Source organism: Salmo salar, chromosome ssa22 (assembly GCF_905237065.1).
Source record: "Salmo salar chromosome ssa22, Ssal_v3.1, whole genome shotgun sequence".
Classification (NCBI taxonomy): domain Eukaryota; kingdom Metazoa; phylum Chordata; class Actinopteri; order Salmoniformes; family Salmonidae; genus Salmo; species Salmo salar.
Genome location: NC_059463.1, coordinates 35,530,489 through 35,549,088, shown reverse-complemented (window position 1 = coordinate 35,549,088; position 18,600 = coordinate 35,530,489). Strand labels below are relative to the sequence as shown.

The window sequence follows — 18,600 nt, the reverse complement described above, 5'->3', positions numbered from 1 at the left end:
AGGGAAATTTCACTCAATTTTGGTAGCCTCTGGATACTTATAGTTAAAGTATACTTATGGCTAAAATATCACGTTATTTAGTTTACAATACAATATAAATATTGTCCTTAGTGTGCTGTCAAAGTGAAAGGGTGCTGTCAAAGTGAACATTTCCATTTCGCATAATGTTGTTTTTCACTTGGTGTTATTCTTCTGTATCATGACTTTCTTTTGGTTGTAATTTCATAAAATAGGTCAAACTATGTCTTCTCATGAGGTGACGTTCACAAGAAATGTAAAATTAAAAGGAGGGGAAGAATACAGGTTATTCATAATAAAGTTAGGCATGGTCTATGTCTGTGTGGTTCTCATTTCTGATTTCCTGATCATGTCTAAATAGGCAGGTCAATAAAGGGCCAAAGAGCAATGATAGTGACACATAATATAACATATTATGTGAAAATCAGCACATGCACTATCTGGTCTCTGACCAAGTTTTAATTAGCATTGTTCTATGCATTGATGAAAATATTATTTTTCTACTGCAGTGGAGGAGCTAGCCCAGTTGTTGAGTGAGGCCATCAGCTGTGGTGACAAAGAGGAAGCCAAGAGGTGTTTGGAGCAGCTGGCAGAGTTGTGTGTACCAATGTCTGTCAGGATCTCCCACAAGGCTTACTCCCAGGACTCTATTCGGTATGTGGAATCATTTAGTAGTGTTCTGTTGGTCATACTTAACATTACATAGGATTGGCCTATACTGTATATGAGAGCAAACGCAAGTGGAATAATCGACATGTAAGCACGAGGTACAAGGGATTGTGGATTACTTACTTTACACTTTAGCTCCCACCTTTCTCTTGAAAAACTGAATGAATAGTAAAACCTTTGTAAATGTGTTTTAGTGCAGAGTAATTCAGATCCAGTTACCTTTTCTGGTTGCTTTGCTGCAGGTTGAAGTTGGGAGTCGGGGATGCACATTCAGATAACTATGTTCCTGTTGCCTCGTTGGTAACACTCGACATGACCATTTCAGATCTGAAAGATATATTTTAAATATGTCATATTTTTTCTCTGATATTTATTCAGTGTCTTTAATACACATATTTGTATGAAAACAAGTGGAGACCGAGCTCCCATGTATTCTTGAATCTCTCTACAGATCAATACTAACTATGAATTTAATCCATCTCTGCAGAGCTGGGTGATCGGGAAGCATCTGGCCCAGGACTAACACTCAGCCATTGGTTGAGGAAGAATGAAGACCAGGCCTACTTGTACATCAAGTCTGCCCATGCTGTCAATCTCAGCTGGGATCAACTGAACCAGGAGGAGCACCATCGGCTAGACCGTAAGGACACTCCACCCTACAGCACCATTTGGTCTTCCAAAAATAACCTATTATTCTGAGCAAGGCCCACAGGTTGTCAGTATATCAGCTTGTGACACACAAATGCACACTTAAAGGATAGGTAGCCTAAATGTAACCACATGTAATATATGGATTTGCATTAGTATACGGATCAAAAGTCCCAATGAAAGGTTACACCTTCCTTTGGCATCTTTTGAGTTATTAAATAAAACCGATCATAATTCCGAAGAATGCCGAAGTCAGATTTTTTTTTTTGCGGGATGTGACATAATATGGAGGACCCGGCAAGCCAGCATATTCCCTATAATGTAAACTCCAACAGAAATAACTTCAAATGTATAACTTAAAATAAAACAAAAACAAATAGTTTACACAAAGGTTATTGTAGTTTTATTATAGTTTTTAGATTTATATTTGAAATTCAGTTTAGTTTCAGTTAGATTTCAGACTTGATTTACTAGTTTTTATTGATTTTGCGTTTATACAATTATTTATATTTTGTGATTATATTATCAAGTTTCAGTTTTAGTGTAGCCTTATGCGTGGGAGGCTAGGATCCATTTGTATGTTGTAGGCCTATAGTTATGTCACGCCTACTCCCGCTCTCTCACACAAGGTCTACTAACCACCGGTCCAGGCAACCCACATTATGCACAGCTGGCAGCCATCATTGCGCACACCTTCTACCCTTTGTTACGCACACCTGGACTTCATTATCACCCTGATTACTCTCACTTTATTTAGCCCTCAGTAGCCTCAATCTTCAGGCAGTATTGGTTTTGTTTACGTTACTCCTGTTTTGATTATCTTCATGTTTCTTATTATTAAACTCACCTTCTGCACCTGCTTCCTGACTCCCTGCGAATACGTTACAAGTTAGTGTTTTTGGGGGATATCGCTTCTTGTCACTGGGGGGGCAGTAATACATAAGGTGATGTGTCAGGTTATAGGTTTGGTTAGGTTTAAATTATAAATCAGTCTTAATGTGATTTGGATATTAAAGGATAATAGTCAGTGTCTGACTTGGATTCATACATTTCTGCCACGCCATTCGAAGCTATGGCCAGCTGTGGTTGTTGTTGATAACAGGTTTTCTCTTGCCTGTTCTGTAATGGCTTGTGATAGCCTTGACTATGTTCGTCCCGTTCTCAGTTACGACACGTACGATCTTCTCCTCTGGTATGTCCCATGTGTCCAATGTACTGTCAAACCTCTACGGTGTGTGGATGCTAAATCCGATGGATGTTGAGCAACGCATTTTTTAAATTTTATTTTCACCTTTATTTAACCAGGTAAGCCAGTTGAGAACAAGTTCTCATTTACAACTGCGACCTGGCCAAGATAAAGCAAAGCAGTGTGTCACGTCCTGACCAGCAGAGGGAGTAGTTGTTTAGTATTTTGGTCAGGACGTGGCAGAGGGATGTTTGTTTTGTATGATGGGGGTTTTGTGTGTGTTAGAGAGGGGTGTTTGATTTATGTGTTCCTGGGTTTTGGGTGTATGTTTTAGGTTAGTTGTTCTAGGTTGTATTTCTGCATGTTGTCTAGTTTAGGTTTTCTATGTTTAGGTTTGGGTGCTGGACTCTCAATTGGAGGCAGGTGTTTCTCGTTGCCTCTGATTGAGAGTCCTATATATGGGTAATTATTTGGTTTAGTGTTTGTGGGAGATTGTTTCTTGTTTTGCCTGTGTGAGCATTACAAGACTGTTTTGTTGTTCATGAGTTTGTTGTTTTGTTATTTTGGTGTTCACTTTGATTTCAAATAAATATCAAGATGAGCATCCACATTCCTGCTACGTTTTGGTCCTCCATTCCAGATGACAACCGTGACAGAATCTCCCACCACAAACGGACCAAGCAGCGGAGGAAGGAGCAACAGGTGGACTTTGAGGAGCAAGGGGAATTTAAGTTGGACCAACGGGAGAAATGGACATGGGAACAGATTATGGCTGGAGAGGGCCCATGGAGAAAATGGAGCGAAGACCGGGAACGCTACCGAGGAACACGACTGGAGTTTAAGCCCGAGAGGCAGCCCCAATAAATTATTTTGGGGGGGGCATATGGGTAGTTTGGCTGGGCGAGGTTTGAGCCCCAGGCCAAATCCCCGTACCTTTTCTGGGCAACCAGTGAATGGACAGGTCCCGTGCTTCTGGGTAATGGGTACTGTGGCGAGGCCAAGTATTTTTAGGCCGGTACGCGCTATACCAGCGCCCCGCATTTGCCAGGGGGTAGTGGGCATCAAGCCCGTAAAAGCGATACCAGTTCTGCGCTCGAGACCGCCAGTAAGGCTCTACGGTCCAGTGCATCAACCCAGTCCGATTCGGCCTGTTCCCGCTCCCCGCACTAGCCCTGAGGTGCGTGTTCCCAGGCTGATACCTCCAGTACCAGCACCACGCATCAGGCTTCCAGTGCGTCAGCCCAGTCCGACTCGTCCTGTTGCCGCTCCCCGCACTAGCCCTGAGGTGCGTGTTCCCAGGCTGATACCTCCAGTACCAGCACCACGCATCAGGCTTCCAGTGCGTCAGCCCAGTCTGACTCGGCCTGTTCCCGCTCCCCGCACTAGCCCTGAGGTGCGTGTCCCCAGGCTGATACCTCCAGTACCAGCACCACGCATCAGGCTTCCAGTGCGTCAGCGCAGCCTCGAGAGTTCGGCAATAGTGTGCGGTCCAGAGTATCCGGCAACAGTGTGCGGTCCAGAGTATCCGGCAACAGTGTGCGGTCCAGAGTATCCGGCAACAGTGTGCGGTCCAGAGTATCCGGCAACAGTGTGCGGTCCAGAGTATCCGGCAACAGTGTGCGGTCCAGAGTATCCGGCACCAGTGTCTAGTCCGGAACCGAGGGAGACTGCCTGCGATCCGGAACCGAGGGTCGTCTGCCTGCGACCCGGAACCGAGGGTCGTCTGCCTGTGACCCGGAACCGAAGGGGTCTGCCTGTGACCCAGAACCATGGGAGTCTATCAGCAACCCGGAACTGAGTAAGTCTATTGACGATCCAGAACTAAATATAAGTAACTGTGTTTCAAATGAGTCTGCCTACAGTGTGGAACAGAAGAGGTCTGCCTACGATCCGGAACGAGGGGAGTCTGCCTACGGCCCGAAACTGAGCAAGTCTGTCTGCATTCTGGAGGACAGTAGGCCGGAGCCTGAACCATCACCTGTATAGGTGGGTTGGGGAGGGGGGGTGTAGCACAAGTGCCGTCAGTGACGGCAGCCACCCTCCCTTCCCTCCCTTTAGTTTAGGGGGATTTTTTTGTTGTTGTTTTGTTTTTTTTGTTTAGTTATGAGGTGCATCCGGGTTCTGCACCTTTAGGGGGGGGGGTACTGTCACGTCCTGACCAGCAGAGGGAGTAGTTGTTTAGTATTTTGGTCAGGACGTGGCAGAGGGATGTTTGTTTTGTATGGTGGGGGTTTTGTGTGTGTGTGTGTGTGTGTTAGAGAGGGGTGTTTGATTTATGTGTTCCTGGGTGTTGGGTGTATGTTCTAGGTTAGTTGTTCTAGGTTGTATTTCTGCATGTTGTCTAGTTTAGGTTTTCTATGTTTAGGTTTGGGTGCTGAACTCTCAATTGGAGGCAGGTGTTTCTCGTTGCCTCTGATTGAGAGTCCTATATATGGGTAATTGTTTGGTTTAGTGTTTGTGGGAGATTGTTTCTGTTTTGCCTGTGTGAGCCTTACAAGACTGTTTTGTTGTTTGTGAGTTCGTTGTTTTGTTATTTTGGTGTTCACTTTGATTTCAAATAAATATCAAGATGAGCATCCACATTCCTGCTGCGTTTTGGTCCTCCATTCCAGACGACAACCGTGACACAGTGTGACACAAACAACAACAGAGTTACACATGGAATAAATAAACGCTCAGTCAATAACACAATAGAAAAGTCTATATACAGTGTGTGCAAATTAAGTAAGATTAGGGAGGTAAGGCAATAAATAGGCTGTAGTGGTGAAAGGATTACAATTTTGCAAATAAACACTGGAGTGATAGATGTGCAGAAGATGAATGTGCAAGTACAGGTATTGGGGTGCAAAGGAGCAAAAATAATAATATATATAAATAACAATATGGGGATGACGTAGTTGGATTGGCTATTTACAGGTGGGCTATGTACAGGTGCAATGAGCTGTAAGCTGCTCTGATAGCTGATGCTTAAAGTTAGTGAGGGAGATATGAGTCTCCAACTTCAGTGATTTTTTATTTTTTTTATTTTTGCAATTCGTTCCAGTCATTGGCAGCAGAGAACTGGAAGGAAAGGCGGCCAAAGAGGAATTGGCTTTGGGGGTGACCAGTGAAATATACCTGCTGGAGCGCGTGCTACGGGTGGGTGCTGCTATGGTGACCAGTGAGCTGAGATAAGGCAGGGCTTTACCTAGCAAGGACTTATAGATGACCTGGAGCCAGTGGGTTTGGCGATGAATATGAAGCGAGGGCCAACCAACAAGAGCATACAGGTCGCAGTGGTGGATAGCATATGGGGCTTTGGTGACAAAAAACAGATGGCACTGTGGTAGACTGCATCCAATTTTCTGAGTAGAGTGTTGGAGGCTATTTTGTAAATGGCATCGCCGAAGTCAAGGATCGGAAGGATAGTCAGTTTTACGAGGTTATGTTTGGCAGCATGAGTGAAGGATGCTTTGTTGTTAAATAGGAAGCCGATTCTAGATTTAATTTTGGATTGGAGATGCTTAATATGAGTCTGGAAGGAGAGTTTACAGTCTAACCAGACACCTAGGTATTTGTAGTTGTCCACATATTCTAAGTCAGAACCGTCCAGAGTAGTGATGCTGGACGGGCGGGTAGGTGCAGGCAGCGATCGGTTGAAGAGCATGCATTTACGTTTACTTGCATTTAAGAGCATTTGGAGGCCACGGAAGGAGAGTTATATGGCATTGAAGCTCGTCTGGAGGTTAGTTAACATAGTGTCCAAAGAAGGGCCAGAAGTATACAGAATGATGTCGTCTGCGTAGAGGTGGATCAGAGAATCACCAGCCGCAAGAGTGACATCATTGATGTATACAGAGAAAAGAGTCGGCCCAAGAATTGAACCCTGTGGCACCCCCATTGAGACTGCCAGAGGTCCGGACAACAGGCCCTCTGATTTGACACACTGAACTCTGTCTGAGAAGTAGTTGGTGAACCAGGCGAGGCAGACATTTGAGAAACCAAGGCTGTTGAGTCTGCCGATAAGAATGCGGTGATTGACAGAGTCGAAAGCCTTGGCGAGGTCGATCAATACGGCTGCACAGTATTGTCTTTTGTCGATGGCGATTATGATATCGTTTAGGACCTTGAGTGTGGCTGAGGTGCACCCATGACCAGCTCGGAAACCAGATTGCATAGAGGAGAAGGTACGGTGAGATTCGAAATGGTCGGTAATCTGTTGTGCCTTGCCTATGCTGTGCCTTGTTGGAGGAGGAGTGATAGAAGCAGACTGATATGCACATAAAAGAAGCAGTCAGTCCTTTCTTGCTCCATCCGTAAACACACAGGGTTGTTTTTCATGCCTCTTTCAGAATCTCCTTAACTTTAAGGGTTGCTGTGTCCATTTGCAAAGCAATCAACCCGTGCCAGGACTTTTGCATTTGGGATCAAGTGTTTGGTTGAATTTTCTGAATGTTGTCTCATCGCACAGTCTTGCCAGACTAGAGGAATAAATTAACCATTGCTTTTATTTTTGTAAACTCATTTGAATGAGGTTGCCATGTTTCTGCTCTTTTCATGCCAACTGTTCAAGTTGATTGTCCTGATGTGCAGCTACTGATTGCCGTTGACGTGCAGCTACGAATAGCTGTTGGCTGTCTCACCTTGTCTTTATTCTGAAACTGTTTGTATGATTCTTTGTGGGCGCTGTATAGATGAACTTTGAGGTAGGTTGGGTTTTCCCTTTTATCGCTGTTCCACACACGCTACCATCTTCTGACACTACAATACATTTTCTTTTGTCCTTTCCAGCAATGTACTCAAAACAATCCCATACAGGGCTTTACCTTTTGCTGCCGCTGTTGTTCACACCTATGGTTCACTCTCTGCGCTTGCCCACAGATTTCTTCCCTTAGCTACTGATAGCTAGTGATAGTGATGAACAGGCCTATTTGAAACATCGCCATCGACTGGCAAGATTTACCCACCAGATTCAGAAGCTCGAAAACCCCATTAGAAAAAAAGCTTGCAAACCCCATTACATTTTCGCCACAAAGTAAAAAAAAAAAAATGTTTTAAATAAACATAATTTAGGATGGTTTTTATTTTAGTTCCTTTTGCAGTCAAAGATAACAGTTTCAGTATAGTTTTAGTTTTTCAAATGTTTTTTATTCTTATTTAATTTTTGTTAAGTAAATAGTTGTTTTCATTTTTTTGTTTACTAAAATAACTGTGGTTTGCACTCATGACTACTGGTTTCAATTACATTTTCAGCCAATTTACAAGCAAATACTTTGTTAATTTATTGTTACAAATCAACTTGCCAGGTTGCTAGCCAACTAGCCTGCTAACATTAGCCCTACTAGCCTTCTAACATTAGCCCTACCAGCCTGCTAATGTTACATTAGCACTCCATGAGTCAGCCAGTTGCTATCAACTCCTAGCTTACAGCTACAGGAAAGTTAACCACATTTTGGAAATATATAACACCATCTAACCAGTTATCAAATAATGTTACCGGTGTATGCAGTTGTCTTAGCCAGCAAGCCAGCCAGCTAAAGTTAGTTTAGCCTGCTAGCTAGCCTAGCCAGCTAACTAGCCTAGCTAGCCAACCACCATGGTCGACATAGCTAATTAGTAAGCCAGAGAACAACACCACCTAGTCTAGCACAGGCAGGAACCCACAGAACACAAAAAAAGCCAGCAGTAATAAAGTAGAGAGAACGGAGACTTACCGATTGACGCATGCATTACCTACCAAAGAAGAGCGAAGGAGAGAGGCACTTCAGAGGGAGAGGCCCTTTCACCAGCCAAGGCAGAGTCAGCTAATCCAATAGCGATATAGTGAGGTAAATCCAAAGTAGATAGATTCCAGAGGCAATAATCCAGAGGCGGCATTGGGCACAGGAGAAGAGGAGAGGAGTCAACAATAAGATGGAGATCGGAGGAAGGCTCCAGGCAGATGGAAATGATCACAACAGCACAATCAGTCAGCTACTATAGTGCGCTAGTACTAAGCCAAGGTTGAAACACTCTGGTAGCCTACTGATTGGTTGTTTACATCACACCTCCTCGTGAATGGTGGATTGTAGCTGAAAACTGCCAACACTCTGTGTGCATGGCTAGTGGCTAACGTTAGCCAGCTCGAGCTAGCTAACGCAGAGTATATTCTCCATATGACGTTGAGAAATAGTGCATTGCGGGTAGTTTAGAAGATATATTGAAATAAGTTAATAAAATATATATTTTTTAAAAACAAAAATAAACTATGTTTGTAGTTATAGGTAACCAGATCGTATCTACAACTAAGTTACTAAGTCTTTGACCACACTGTGTTGCTACTTTGTTGAGAAAAAACTCATGCTTCCTACCCTGTGAACCAAGCTATAATATAACCTAAAATGTACTCCAATTTTTGGCAACCATATTTGTCATTTTGACTTGTTGCCATTGTGCCGTAGGTATCATTGAGTCATTAAATCCTCTTCTGGCCAGAGGAGCAACTGGACCAACTCCAACTCAAAGAAAGAAAAAAACAGTCGCTCCTGCTCCTCCGCCAAAGCCTCGGGTAAGATTATAATGCAAACTGTGCATTGACTTGTAACACACATATGTCAGTTGATGTCAGAAGTTTACATACACCTTAGCTAAATACATTTAAACTCAGTTTTTCACAATTCCTGACATTTAAACCTAGTAAAAATTCCCTGTCTTAGGTCAGTTAGGATAACCACTTTATTTTAAGAATGTGAAATGTCAGAATAATAGTAGAGAAAATGATTTATTTCAGCTTTTATTTCACACATGAGAAGTTTACATACACGCAATTAGTATTTGGTAGCATTGCCTTTAAATTGTTTAACTTGGGTCTAACATTTCAGTTAGCCTTCCACAAGCTTGGTTGAATGTTGGCCCATTTCTCCTGACAGAGCTGGTGTAACTGAGTCAGGTTTGTAGGTCTCCTTGCTCGCACACGTTTTTTCAGTTCTGCCCACAAATTTTCTATAGGATTGAAGTCAGGGCTTTGTGATGGCCACTCCAATACCTTGACTTTGTTGTCCTTAAGCCATTTTGACAGAACTTTGCAAGTATGCTTAGGATCATTGTCCATTTGGAAGACCCATTTGAGCCCAAGCTTTAACTTCCTGACTGATGTCTTGAGATGTTGCTTCAATATATCCACATAATTGTCCTTCCTCATAATGCCATCTATTTTGTGAAGTGCGCCAGTCCCTCCTGCAGCAAAGCCCCCCCACAACATGATGCTGCCACCCCTGTGCTTCATGGTTGGGATGGTGTTCTTCGGCTTGCAAGCCTCCCCCTTTTTCCTCCAAACATGACAATGGTCATTATGGCCAAACAGTTCTATTTTTGTTTCATCAGACCAGAGGACATTTCTCCAAAAAGTACGATGTTTGTCCCCATGTGCAGTTGAAAACCGTAGTCTGGCTTTTTTATGGCGGTTTTGGAGCAGTGGCTTCTTCCTTGCTGAGCGGCCATTCAGGTTATGTCGATATAGGACTCGTTTTACTGTGGATATAGATACTTTTGTACCTGTTTCCTCCAGCATCTTCACAAGGTCCTTTGCTGTTGTTCTCAGATTGATTTGCACTTTTCGCACCAAAGTACGTTCATCTCTAGGAGACAGAACGCGTCTCCTTCCTGAGCGGTATGACAGCTGTGTGGTCCCATGGTGTTTATACTTGCATACTATTGTTTGTACAGATGAATGTTGTACCTTCAGGCATTTGGAAATTGCTCCCAAAGATGAACCAGACTTGTGGAGGTCTACAATTTGTTTTTCTGAGGGCTTACATTTCCATTTACATTTAAGTCATTTAGCAGACGCTCTTATCCAGAGCGACTTACAAATTGGCTTGACTGATTTCTTTTTATTTTCCCATGATGTGCCTCGTTGATGTCAATGAGGCACTGAGTTTGAAGGTAGGCCTTGAAATACATCCACAGGTACACCTCCAATTGACTCAAATGATGTAAATTAGCCTATCAGAAGCCTATCAGAAGCTCCTAAAGCCATGACATCATTTTCTGGAATTTTCTAAGCTGTTGAAAGGCACAGTCAACTTAGTGTATGTAAACTTCTGACCCACTGGAATTGTGATACAGTGATAAGTGAAATAATCTGTCTGTAAACAATTGTTGGAAAAATGACTTGTGTCATGCACAAAGTAGATGTCCTAACTGACTTGCCAAAACTATAGTTTGTTAACAAGAAATTTGCGGAGTGGTTCAAAAACAAGTTTTTATGACTCCAACCTAAGTGTATGTAAACTTCCGACTTCAACTGTATATTGTAACATTTGGTAACAGAATGACGGCACAAACAGCACAAACCGTCATGCTGTTATCAAACTTTATATCTGCACTGTTCTTAAATATGTTAATGTGACATTTTCGGTGGAAATTGTTATAAGTAGTCCTTGTGCATAGAGTTGTATGGTTTATTTAACTTTGCAATCATTAGTTTTTGTTTGGCATTTTATAGCGAAAAATCGCATCACTCTGTTACTGTGGAATTGCCCTGAACAAAATATATGTCTCTGAGCAATTGTATTAGTTTATAATAATATAATTTCCCCAAAATGTTGAGCATCTTTTTTTTCTCATCTTCATCAAGGGTGCCAATAATTATGGACCCCACTGTATATACAATAACCATTTCTTTCTACATTAATGTTTGTGCGTGTGTGTGTGGGTGCTTCCTTGCATGCCTGTGTGTGGACAACCAGGTGGGCTGGTCATGCCCTGTGTACACCTATGCTAACAAGCCAACGCGGCCGGGCGTGTGGGTCTGAGAGACCAGCAGGTTATAAAGTACCCAAGGTTTACCAGCCTGATAAGCAGGAGGTCCAGAGACTCCAGCTAGAGGAGATGGCCACTTTACAGTACCAGCAGGTGAATGCTTTTTACTGTACATGGATGCAAGATATAAGATCATGCCATCATTAAATATAGCTAAAAAGAGACTTGTGTGGGTTTTTCTTATTCCACTACTATACTGAGCAATAATATGCAACATGCAACATGCAACAATTTCAAAGATTTTACTGAGTTAAAGTTAATGTAAGGACATCAGTCAATTGAAATAAATAAATTAGGCCCGGATCTATGAATTTCACATGACTGGGCAGGGGTGCAGCCACGGGTGGGCTTGGGAGGGCATAGCGACTGGAACGAGCTGCAAAAACCACTCAAACTGGATCATTTTATCGCCATCTCTTCATTCAAAGACTCAGTCGTGACGCTTACTGACAGTTGTAGCTGCTTCACGTGATGTATTGTTGTCTCTACCTTCTTGCCCTTTGTGCTACTGTCTGTGCCCAATAATGTTTGTACCATGTTTTGTGCTGCCACCATGTTGTGCTGCTGCCATGTTGTGTTGCTACCATGTTGTTGTCATGTTGTGTTTTGATGTGTTGCTGCCATGCTATGTTGTTGTCTTACTGTAGGTATCTCTTTATGTAGTGGTGTGGTGTCTCTCTTGTCGTGATGTGTGTTTTGTCCTATATTTGTATTTTATTTTTTATATTTAATCCCATCCCCCGTCCCCGCAGGAGGCCTTTTGCCTTTTGGTAGGCCGTCATTGTAAATAAGAATTTGTTCTTAACTGACTTGCCTTGTTAACTAAAGGTTAAATAAAAAAACCACTTGGCACTGGTGAACCAGGCCCAGCCAATCAGAATGAGTTTTCCCCCATAAAAGGGCTTTATTATAGACAGAAACACTCCTCAGCACCCCCACCCACCCTCAGACAATCACACAGGTGAAGAAGCCAGATGTGGAGGTCCTGGGCTGGTGTGGTTACATGAGGTCTGCGGTTGTGAGGCCGGTTGGATGTACTGCTAAATTCTCTAAAATTACGTTGGAGGCAGCTTATGGTAGAGAAATTAACAATATATTCTCTGGAAACAGTTCTGGTGGACATTCCTGCAGTCAGCATGCCAATTGCACGCTCCCTCAAAGCTTGAGACATCTGTGGCTTTGTGTTGTGTGACAAACTGCACATTTTAAAGTGGCCTTTTATTGTCCCCCAGCACAAGGTGCACCTATGTAATGATCATGCTGTTTAATCAGCTTCTTGATATGCCACACCTGTCAGGTGGATGGATTATCTTGGCAAAGGAGAAAGGCTCATTAACAGGGATATAAACACATTTGCTGTGGTGGAAAAAGTACCCATACTTGAGTAAAAGTAAAGATACCTTAATAGAAAATGTAAAATACTATTTTAGTAAAAGTCTAAAAGTATTTGGTTTAAAATGTACTTAAGTCTCAAAAGTAAATGTAATCGCTAAAATATACTTAAGTAAGTGGGATGATAAAGGGATTGGAGGAAGAGCGGGAGAGGAATGTCCTGGGTGGTGGAAATGGACGCCCACAGCCTCGTCTCCAACACATAGGAGCTGGACTGTTCTATCTGCTACTGCTCCATTCCGCCAGTTTCATGCAGATATGACACATCTTGACTAGTGGCTTCCATTGTCTCGTGCACAAAGAAATAAAGCTACAACTATTGAGACAAAGCCCTGGCTGGTATTCTCTTAAGTAGATCACTGTCGCTCCACTGCTATTAATAATATAGACATGAAATACTAATTTATGTTTCATCTGAAATAAATGGAAATCTAATAGGATTGCTGTCTTACTCACCTTGTATCAGTATTAAAGATGTTTCTGTGAATGTTTAATCTGTAATAAATAAAAAACTAACAACACTGCCATCTAAATAATAAAGTAATTAGATATGTGTACAGGTTAAATACCTTCTTATTTGAGTATGTCCTCTGAACTGGGAGTGTCTTATAGGAACCATAGTGAACAGTATGGATGCAGAGGTGACCTGCCCTTATGAGGATGAAAACTACAGCTGTGATAGCAAGCTGCATGACAGGGAGATCAAATCTGTGAGTCCTGCTGGTGCTCTCACTCTTAGCCTGGCAGCCAGTCTGTTTATGCTTTGTTGGCTAAAGAAAAAACAGACCTGTACCCAGGGTATCTCACGATGGTTATCTGTATCTGTACATTACCTTGTATAATTTATGAAGGGTGCTTTAAAAGACCCAAATATGCTTTTGTGAAAGATACACATCACCATAACACATATTTAATCGATTCTGTTGTACTTTACACAGTGACCTGTTCTTTGTCTCTTTAGCTTCTCTCTCAGGAGGAGCACCGGAAGTTTCTAGAGCTGAGGCTCAGTAGCACTGAGATGTGGAGTGAGAACAGCTACCAGTGCAAAACTCCTGACTGCGCTGGCTGGGGCATCTTTGAGGACCAAGTCAACGAGTTTATGTGTGAGCTCTGCAGAGACCAACTGTCTCCTCTGCTGCAAGGTGTGTCAACTTTCTCTCTCACTCCTCCTCCCTGGTCCCCCCTTGAATGCTAAAATAAATTATGAAGATAAAGATGGGTGCCTGGACAACAACCTTTTTGTCTACCTCTTTTTAAGGCCATCCACAAAGACAGGAACTGCAAGGAGTTTCAAGACGATCTCCGGATCAGAGCTGAGAAAGACATGGCTGCAAAACAGACCACACAGATGCTGGAGGTAATGTGGCAACAGACAGATAGTTATTTCCCTCTAAGTGGTAGAGCCCTGTTTCTGCTCACCATTTCAATCAATCAGCTGATGTCACAAAGTGCTGTACAGAAACCCAGCCTAAAACCCCAAACAGCAAGCAATGCAGGTGTAGAAGCACAGTGGCTAGGAAAAACTCCCTAGAAAGGCCGGAACCTAAGAAGCAACCTAGAGAGGAACCAGGCTATGAGGGGTGGCCAGTCCTCTTCTGGCTGTGCCAGGTGGAGATTATAACAGAACATGGCCAAGATGTTCAAATGTTCATAGATGACCAGCAGGGTCAAATAATAATAATCACAGTGGTTGTAGAGGGTGCAACAGGTCGGCACCTCAGGAGTAAATGTCAGTTGGCTTTTCATAGACGATCATTCAGAGTATCCAGGTCAGGTTGCAGTTGGAAATGAGAACTCGTTCTCAACTGGCCTACCTGGTTAAATAAAGGTTAAATATATATATTCTTTAATCTCTACTGCTCCTGCTGTCTCTAGAGAGTTGAAAACAGCAGGTCTGGGACAAGGTAGCACGTCCGGTGAACAGGTCATGGTTCCATAGCCGCAGACAGAACAGTTGAAACTGGAGCAGCAGCACAACCAGGTGGACTGGGGACAGCAAGGAGTCATCAGGCCAGGTAATCCTGAGGCATGGTCCTACGGCTCAGGTAGAGGTAGAGAGGTAGAGAGGTAGAGAGGTAGAGAGAGAGAGAGATATTAAAGTCACATAGGACAAGACAGGAGAAATACTCCAGATATAACAGACTGACCCTAGCACCCCGACACATAAACTTTTGCAGCATAAATACTGGAGGCTGAGACAGGAGGGGTCGGGAGACAGTGTGGCTCTGTCCGACGATACCCCCGGACAGGGCCAAACAGGCAGGATATAACCCCACCCTCTTTGCCAAAGCACCACTAGAGGGATGTCTTCAACCACCAACTTACTATCCTGAGACAAGGCCGAGTATAGCCCACGAAGATGTCCCCCACGGCACAAACCCAAGGGGAGCGCTAACCCGGACAGGAAGATCACGTCAGTGATAGAAGAGCACCAGTAAGCCAGTGATTTAGCCCCTGTAATAGGGTTTGAGGCAGATAATCCCAGTGGATTCCCACCAAACCTGTTTTTGATTGAACAGGAGATACTATCGACCTATTACACTACTGAACTGAAATATGAAGCCTATAGGGAGTTTTGATGAAACATACTATCCGCCTATCACACTACTGAACTGTGATATGGAGTATATGGGTTTTGATTACACATACTATCGGCCTATTACACTACTGAACTATTACAGTTATTCTGACATTTACAGCTACTCCGAACATGAGACAATTACTCTTCAGTTACAGTTATTCTGACATTTACAGCTACTCCGAACATAAGACAATTTCTCTTCAGTTAGTTATTCTGACATTTACAGCTACTCTGAACATAAGACAATTACTCTTCAGTTACAATTACTCTTATAAATACACTTACTCCAAACTGTACTTTTACAGTTACAGCTACTCTGCCTCCCCACTCTAATACCTCACTATGCTAGACTATTCTTCTTAGACCTACCCTACGTCTCCATTTCAAACATATCACTATGGTTACCAAATTTGAGCTAAGATAAACTTACCATGCCCAGTTTGACTATACTCTTCATTAAGGCATTCAGATATCTTAGATCAGATAGAATCCATCTGATTTTTCATTTTATATCTAAGTAGGTAAACACTTCCCAGTGATAACCTAAAATACACTACATTACCAAAAGTATGTGGACACCTGCTCGTCAAACATCTCATTCCAAAATCATGGGCATTAATATGGAGTTGGTCCTCCTTTTGCTGCTATAACAGCCTCCATTCTTCTGGGAAGGCTTTTCACTAGATTGCTGCGGGGAATTGCTTCCATTTAGCTACAAGAGCATTAGTGAGGTCGAGCACTGATGTTGGGCAATTTGGCCTGGCTCGCAGTCAGCATTCCAATTCATCCCAAAGATGTTCGATGGAGTTGAGGTTAGGGCTCTGTGCAGGCCAGTCAAGTACTTTCACATCGAACTCGACAAACCATTTCTGTATGGACCTTACTTTGTACACGGGGGCATTGTCATGCTGAAACAGGAAATGTCCTTCCCCAAACTGTTGCTGCAAAGTTGGAAGCTTAGAATTGTCTAGAATGTCATTGTATGCTGTAGGGATAAGATTTCCATTAACTGGAACTAAGGGGGCAAGCTTGAACCATGAAAAACAGCCCAGATCATTATTCCTCCTCCACCAAACTTTACAGTTGGTACTATGCATTCAGGCAGGTAGCGTTCTCCTGGCATCCACCAAACCCAGATTCGTCCGTCGTACTGCCAGATGGTGAAGCGTGATATATCACTCCAGAGAACGCGTTTCCACTGCTCCAGAGTCAAATAGCAGCGAGCTTTACACCACTCCAGCTGACACTTGGCATTGTGAATGATGATCTTAGGCTTGTGTGCTGCTGCACCATGGAAACCCATTTCATGAAGATCACGACAAACAGTTATTGTGCTGACGTTGCTTCCAGAGGCAGTTTGGACCTCGGTAGTGAGTGTTGCAACCGACTTTTACGAGCTACGCGCTTCAGCACTAGGCATGCCCATTCTGTGAGATTGTGTGGCCTACCACTTCACGGCTGAGCCGTTGTTGCTCCTAGACGTTTCCACTTCCCAATAACATCAGGACTGAAAACTAGTATTTATTTCCAGACAGGTTTGGAACTCTCTCTTTCTTATTGGTCTACTGTATTAACCAATTTACTGCATGGTGATGTCACCATGGAAAGCCAAAACTCCCGCCCATGCAAACCTGCTGATTAAAAGGTCCTGTGTAGATTGTATTTTCAACCATGAACTATCAGGAAATAACACTGATAAAATGTTTTCACACTCTTACAGTATTAGTGTCATCAACTGTTGTACAATATAATATAAAACACCGGGAAAACTGAATTTTGACTGCACTGGGCCTTCAAAATGCATGTTACAGTACTCTAAGGCTTTGAATATCCTGTAGAACTGAGTCTATTACCCAAGTGTATCTGGTGCCTCTCTGCAGAGTTCTGGGGACAACTCAGGAAGCTGTGGATGTTGAGTCAATGGGGTGCGTTGCCACCCTAAATGACAGAACTGCCACTGAGGGGCCCCACTCCATCTCAACGTAGTGCTGGGTGGGTAGTCCATATGGGGACACACCGTAAAGAATCATAGAGGACTCGAGTGCCCAAAAGCCTGTTTTAGCATGAGCTGCGCCATTGAGGACTTTCATCATTTTGAAGTAGTCAACATGGTGGGACTTCTTATGGGTTAAGGAATGATCACATAATTCCATCCAGGTCATCAGGAGGGATCAGCCAATGAATTATGCTTGTGAGCAAACATTCCATAACTGCAGGTGGCAGTAAATTGCCAACCTTGGCTTTATACCTGTTCAAACAACGCACTCCAGGTGGCAGTATGGACCCTTTCAGTTTGTTTACCAACTCATAGAAGTAGTAGAATAATAAAATGGACCACTTCAAAATGGAGTTTGCCTCATTGGCGCTGCCCGTGTGCACACAGACACCATAATAGGACAGATACAAAGAAGAGTCCTCTATCATTCTCTATGGTACAAACTCAGACTCATTTTCAATCCTCAATTACAGGGCCGGACTGCCACATCTGGGACCCCGGGTCACCAACATCCAGGGCAGGAAAACAGCACATTTCCTACAATTCTACACATTTTGCCATGTTTTAGTCATTTACAACATTAACAATGTCTACACTGCATTTCTGATCAATTTGATGTTATTTTAATGGAAGAAAAATGTGTTTTTCTTTCAAAAACAAGGACATTTCTAAGTGACCCCAAACTTTTGAACAGTAGTGTAGCTTCAGCCGGCTGGTGTGTGACCGTGGCAAAGTTGGTTGGACATTAGATAGCCTATCTCTGGGGCTAGTTAGGAACTGTCAATAAATTACACAATATAAATGGAACAATATTTTCATGTTGCACATCTTTTAGTTGTCTAATTAAATGCTTTAAATATTTTATATGACATTCTACAATTTACAGTGCCTTGAGAAAGTATTCATACCCCTTGACTTATTTCACATTTGTTGTGTTACAGCTTGAATTCAAAATGGATTAAATTTTTAAAAATTCTCACCCATCTACACACAATACCCCATAATGACAGTGAAAACATGTTTTTTTTATGTTTGCAAATGTATTGAAAATGTAATACAGAAATATCTCATTTACATAAGTATTCACCCCTGAGTCAATAAATGTTAGAATCACCTTTGGCAGCAATTACAGCTGTGAGTTTTTCTGGGTAAGTCTTGTCGTGGAAAATTGTCTCAAAAATATAACACTCTTACAAGAACTTGTGAATTCAATATAGACTTTAATACAGAGTAGCAAAGCCGAGCCCTTCCATGGAAGGACCTTATTACACACGTAACAGAGCCGAGCCCTTCCATGAATAAGTCAAAATTCTCATATTACAGAGTCCT

At 42.7% G+C, this 18,600-nt stretch overlaps 1 protein-coding gene across 1 annotated transcript; it reads left to right on the top strand.

Moving 5' to 3' along the window:
* The first annotated feature begins 325 nt into the window (after positions 1 to 325).
* Positions 326 to 17,191, top strand: LOC106583309 (ranBP-type and C3HC4-type zinc finger-containing protein 1). The gene is given in 15 exon segments (XM_014167356.2): positions 326 to 338; positions 528 to 672; positions 930 to 1,024; positions 1,137 to 1,205; positions 1,208 to 1,327; positions 8,941 to 9,047; positions 11,230 to 11,282; positions 11,284 to 11,395; positions 12,825 to 12,856; positions 12,858 to 12,939; positions 13,255 to 13,404; positions 13,656 to 13,807; positions 13,809 to 13,836; positions 13,953 to 14,051; positions 17,156 to 17,191. Coding segments are annotated over 15 exon segments (1,293 nt in total).
* Positions 17,192 to 18,600: the final 1,409 nt, after the last annotated feature.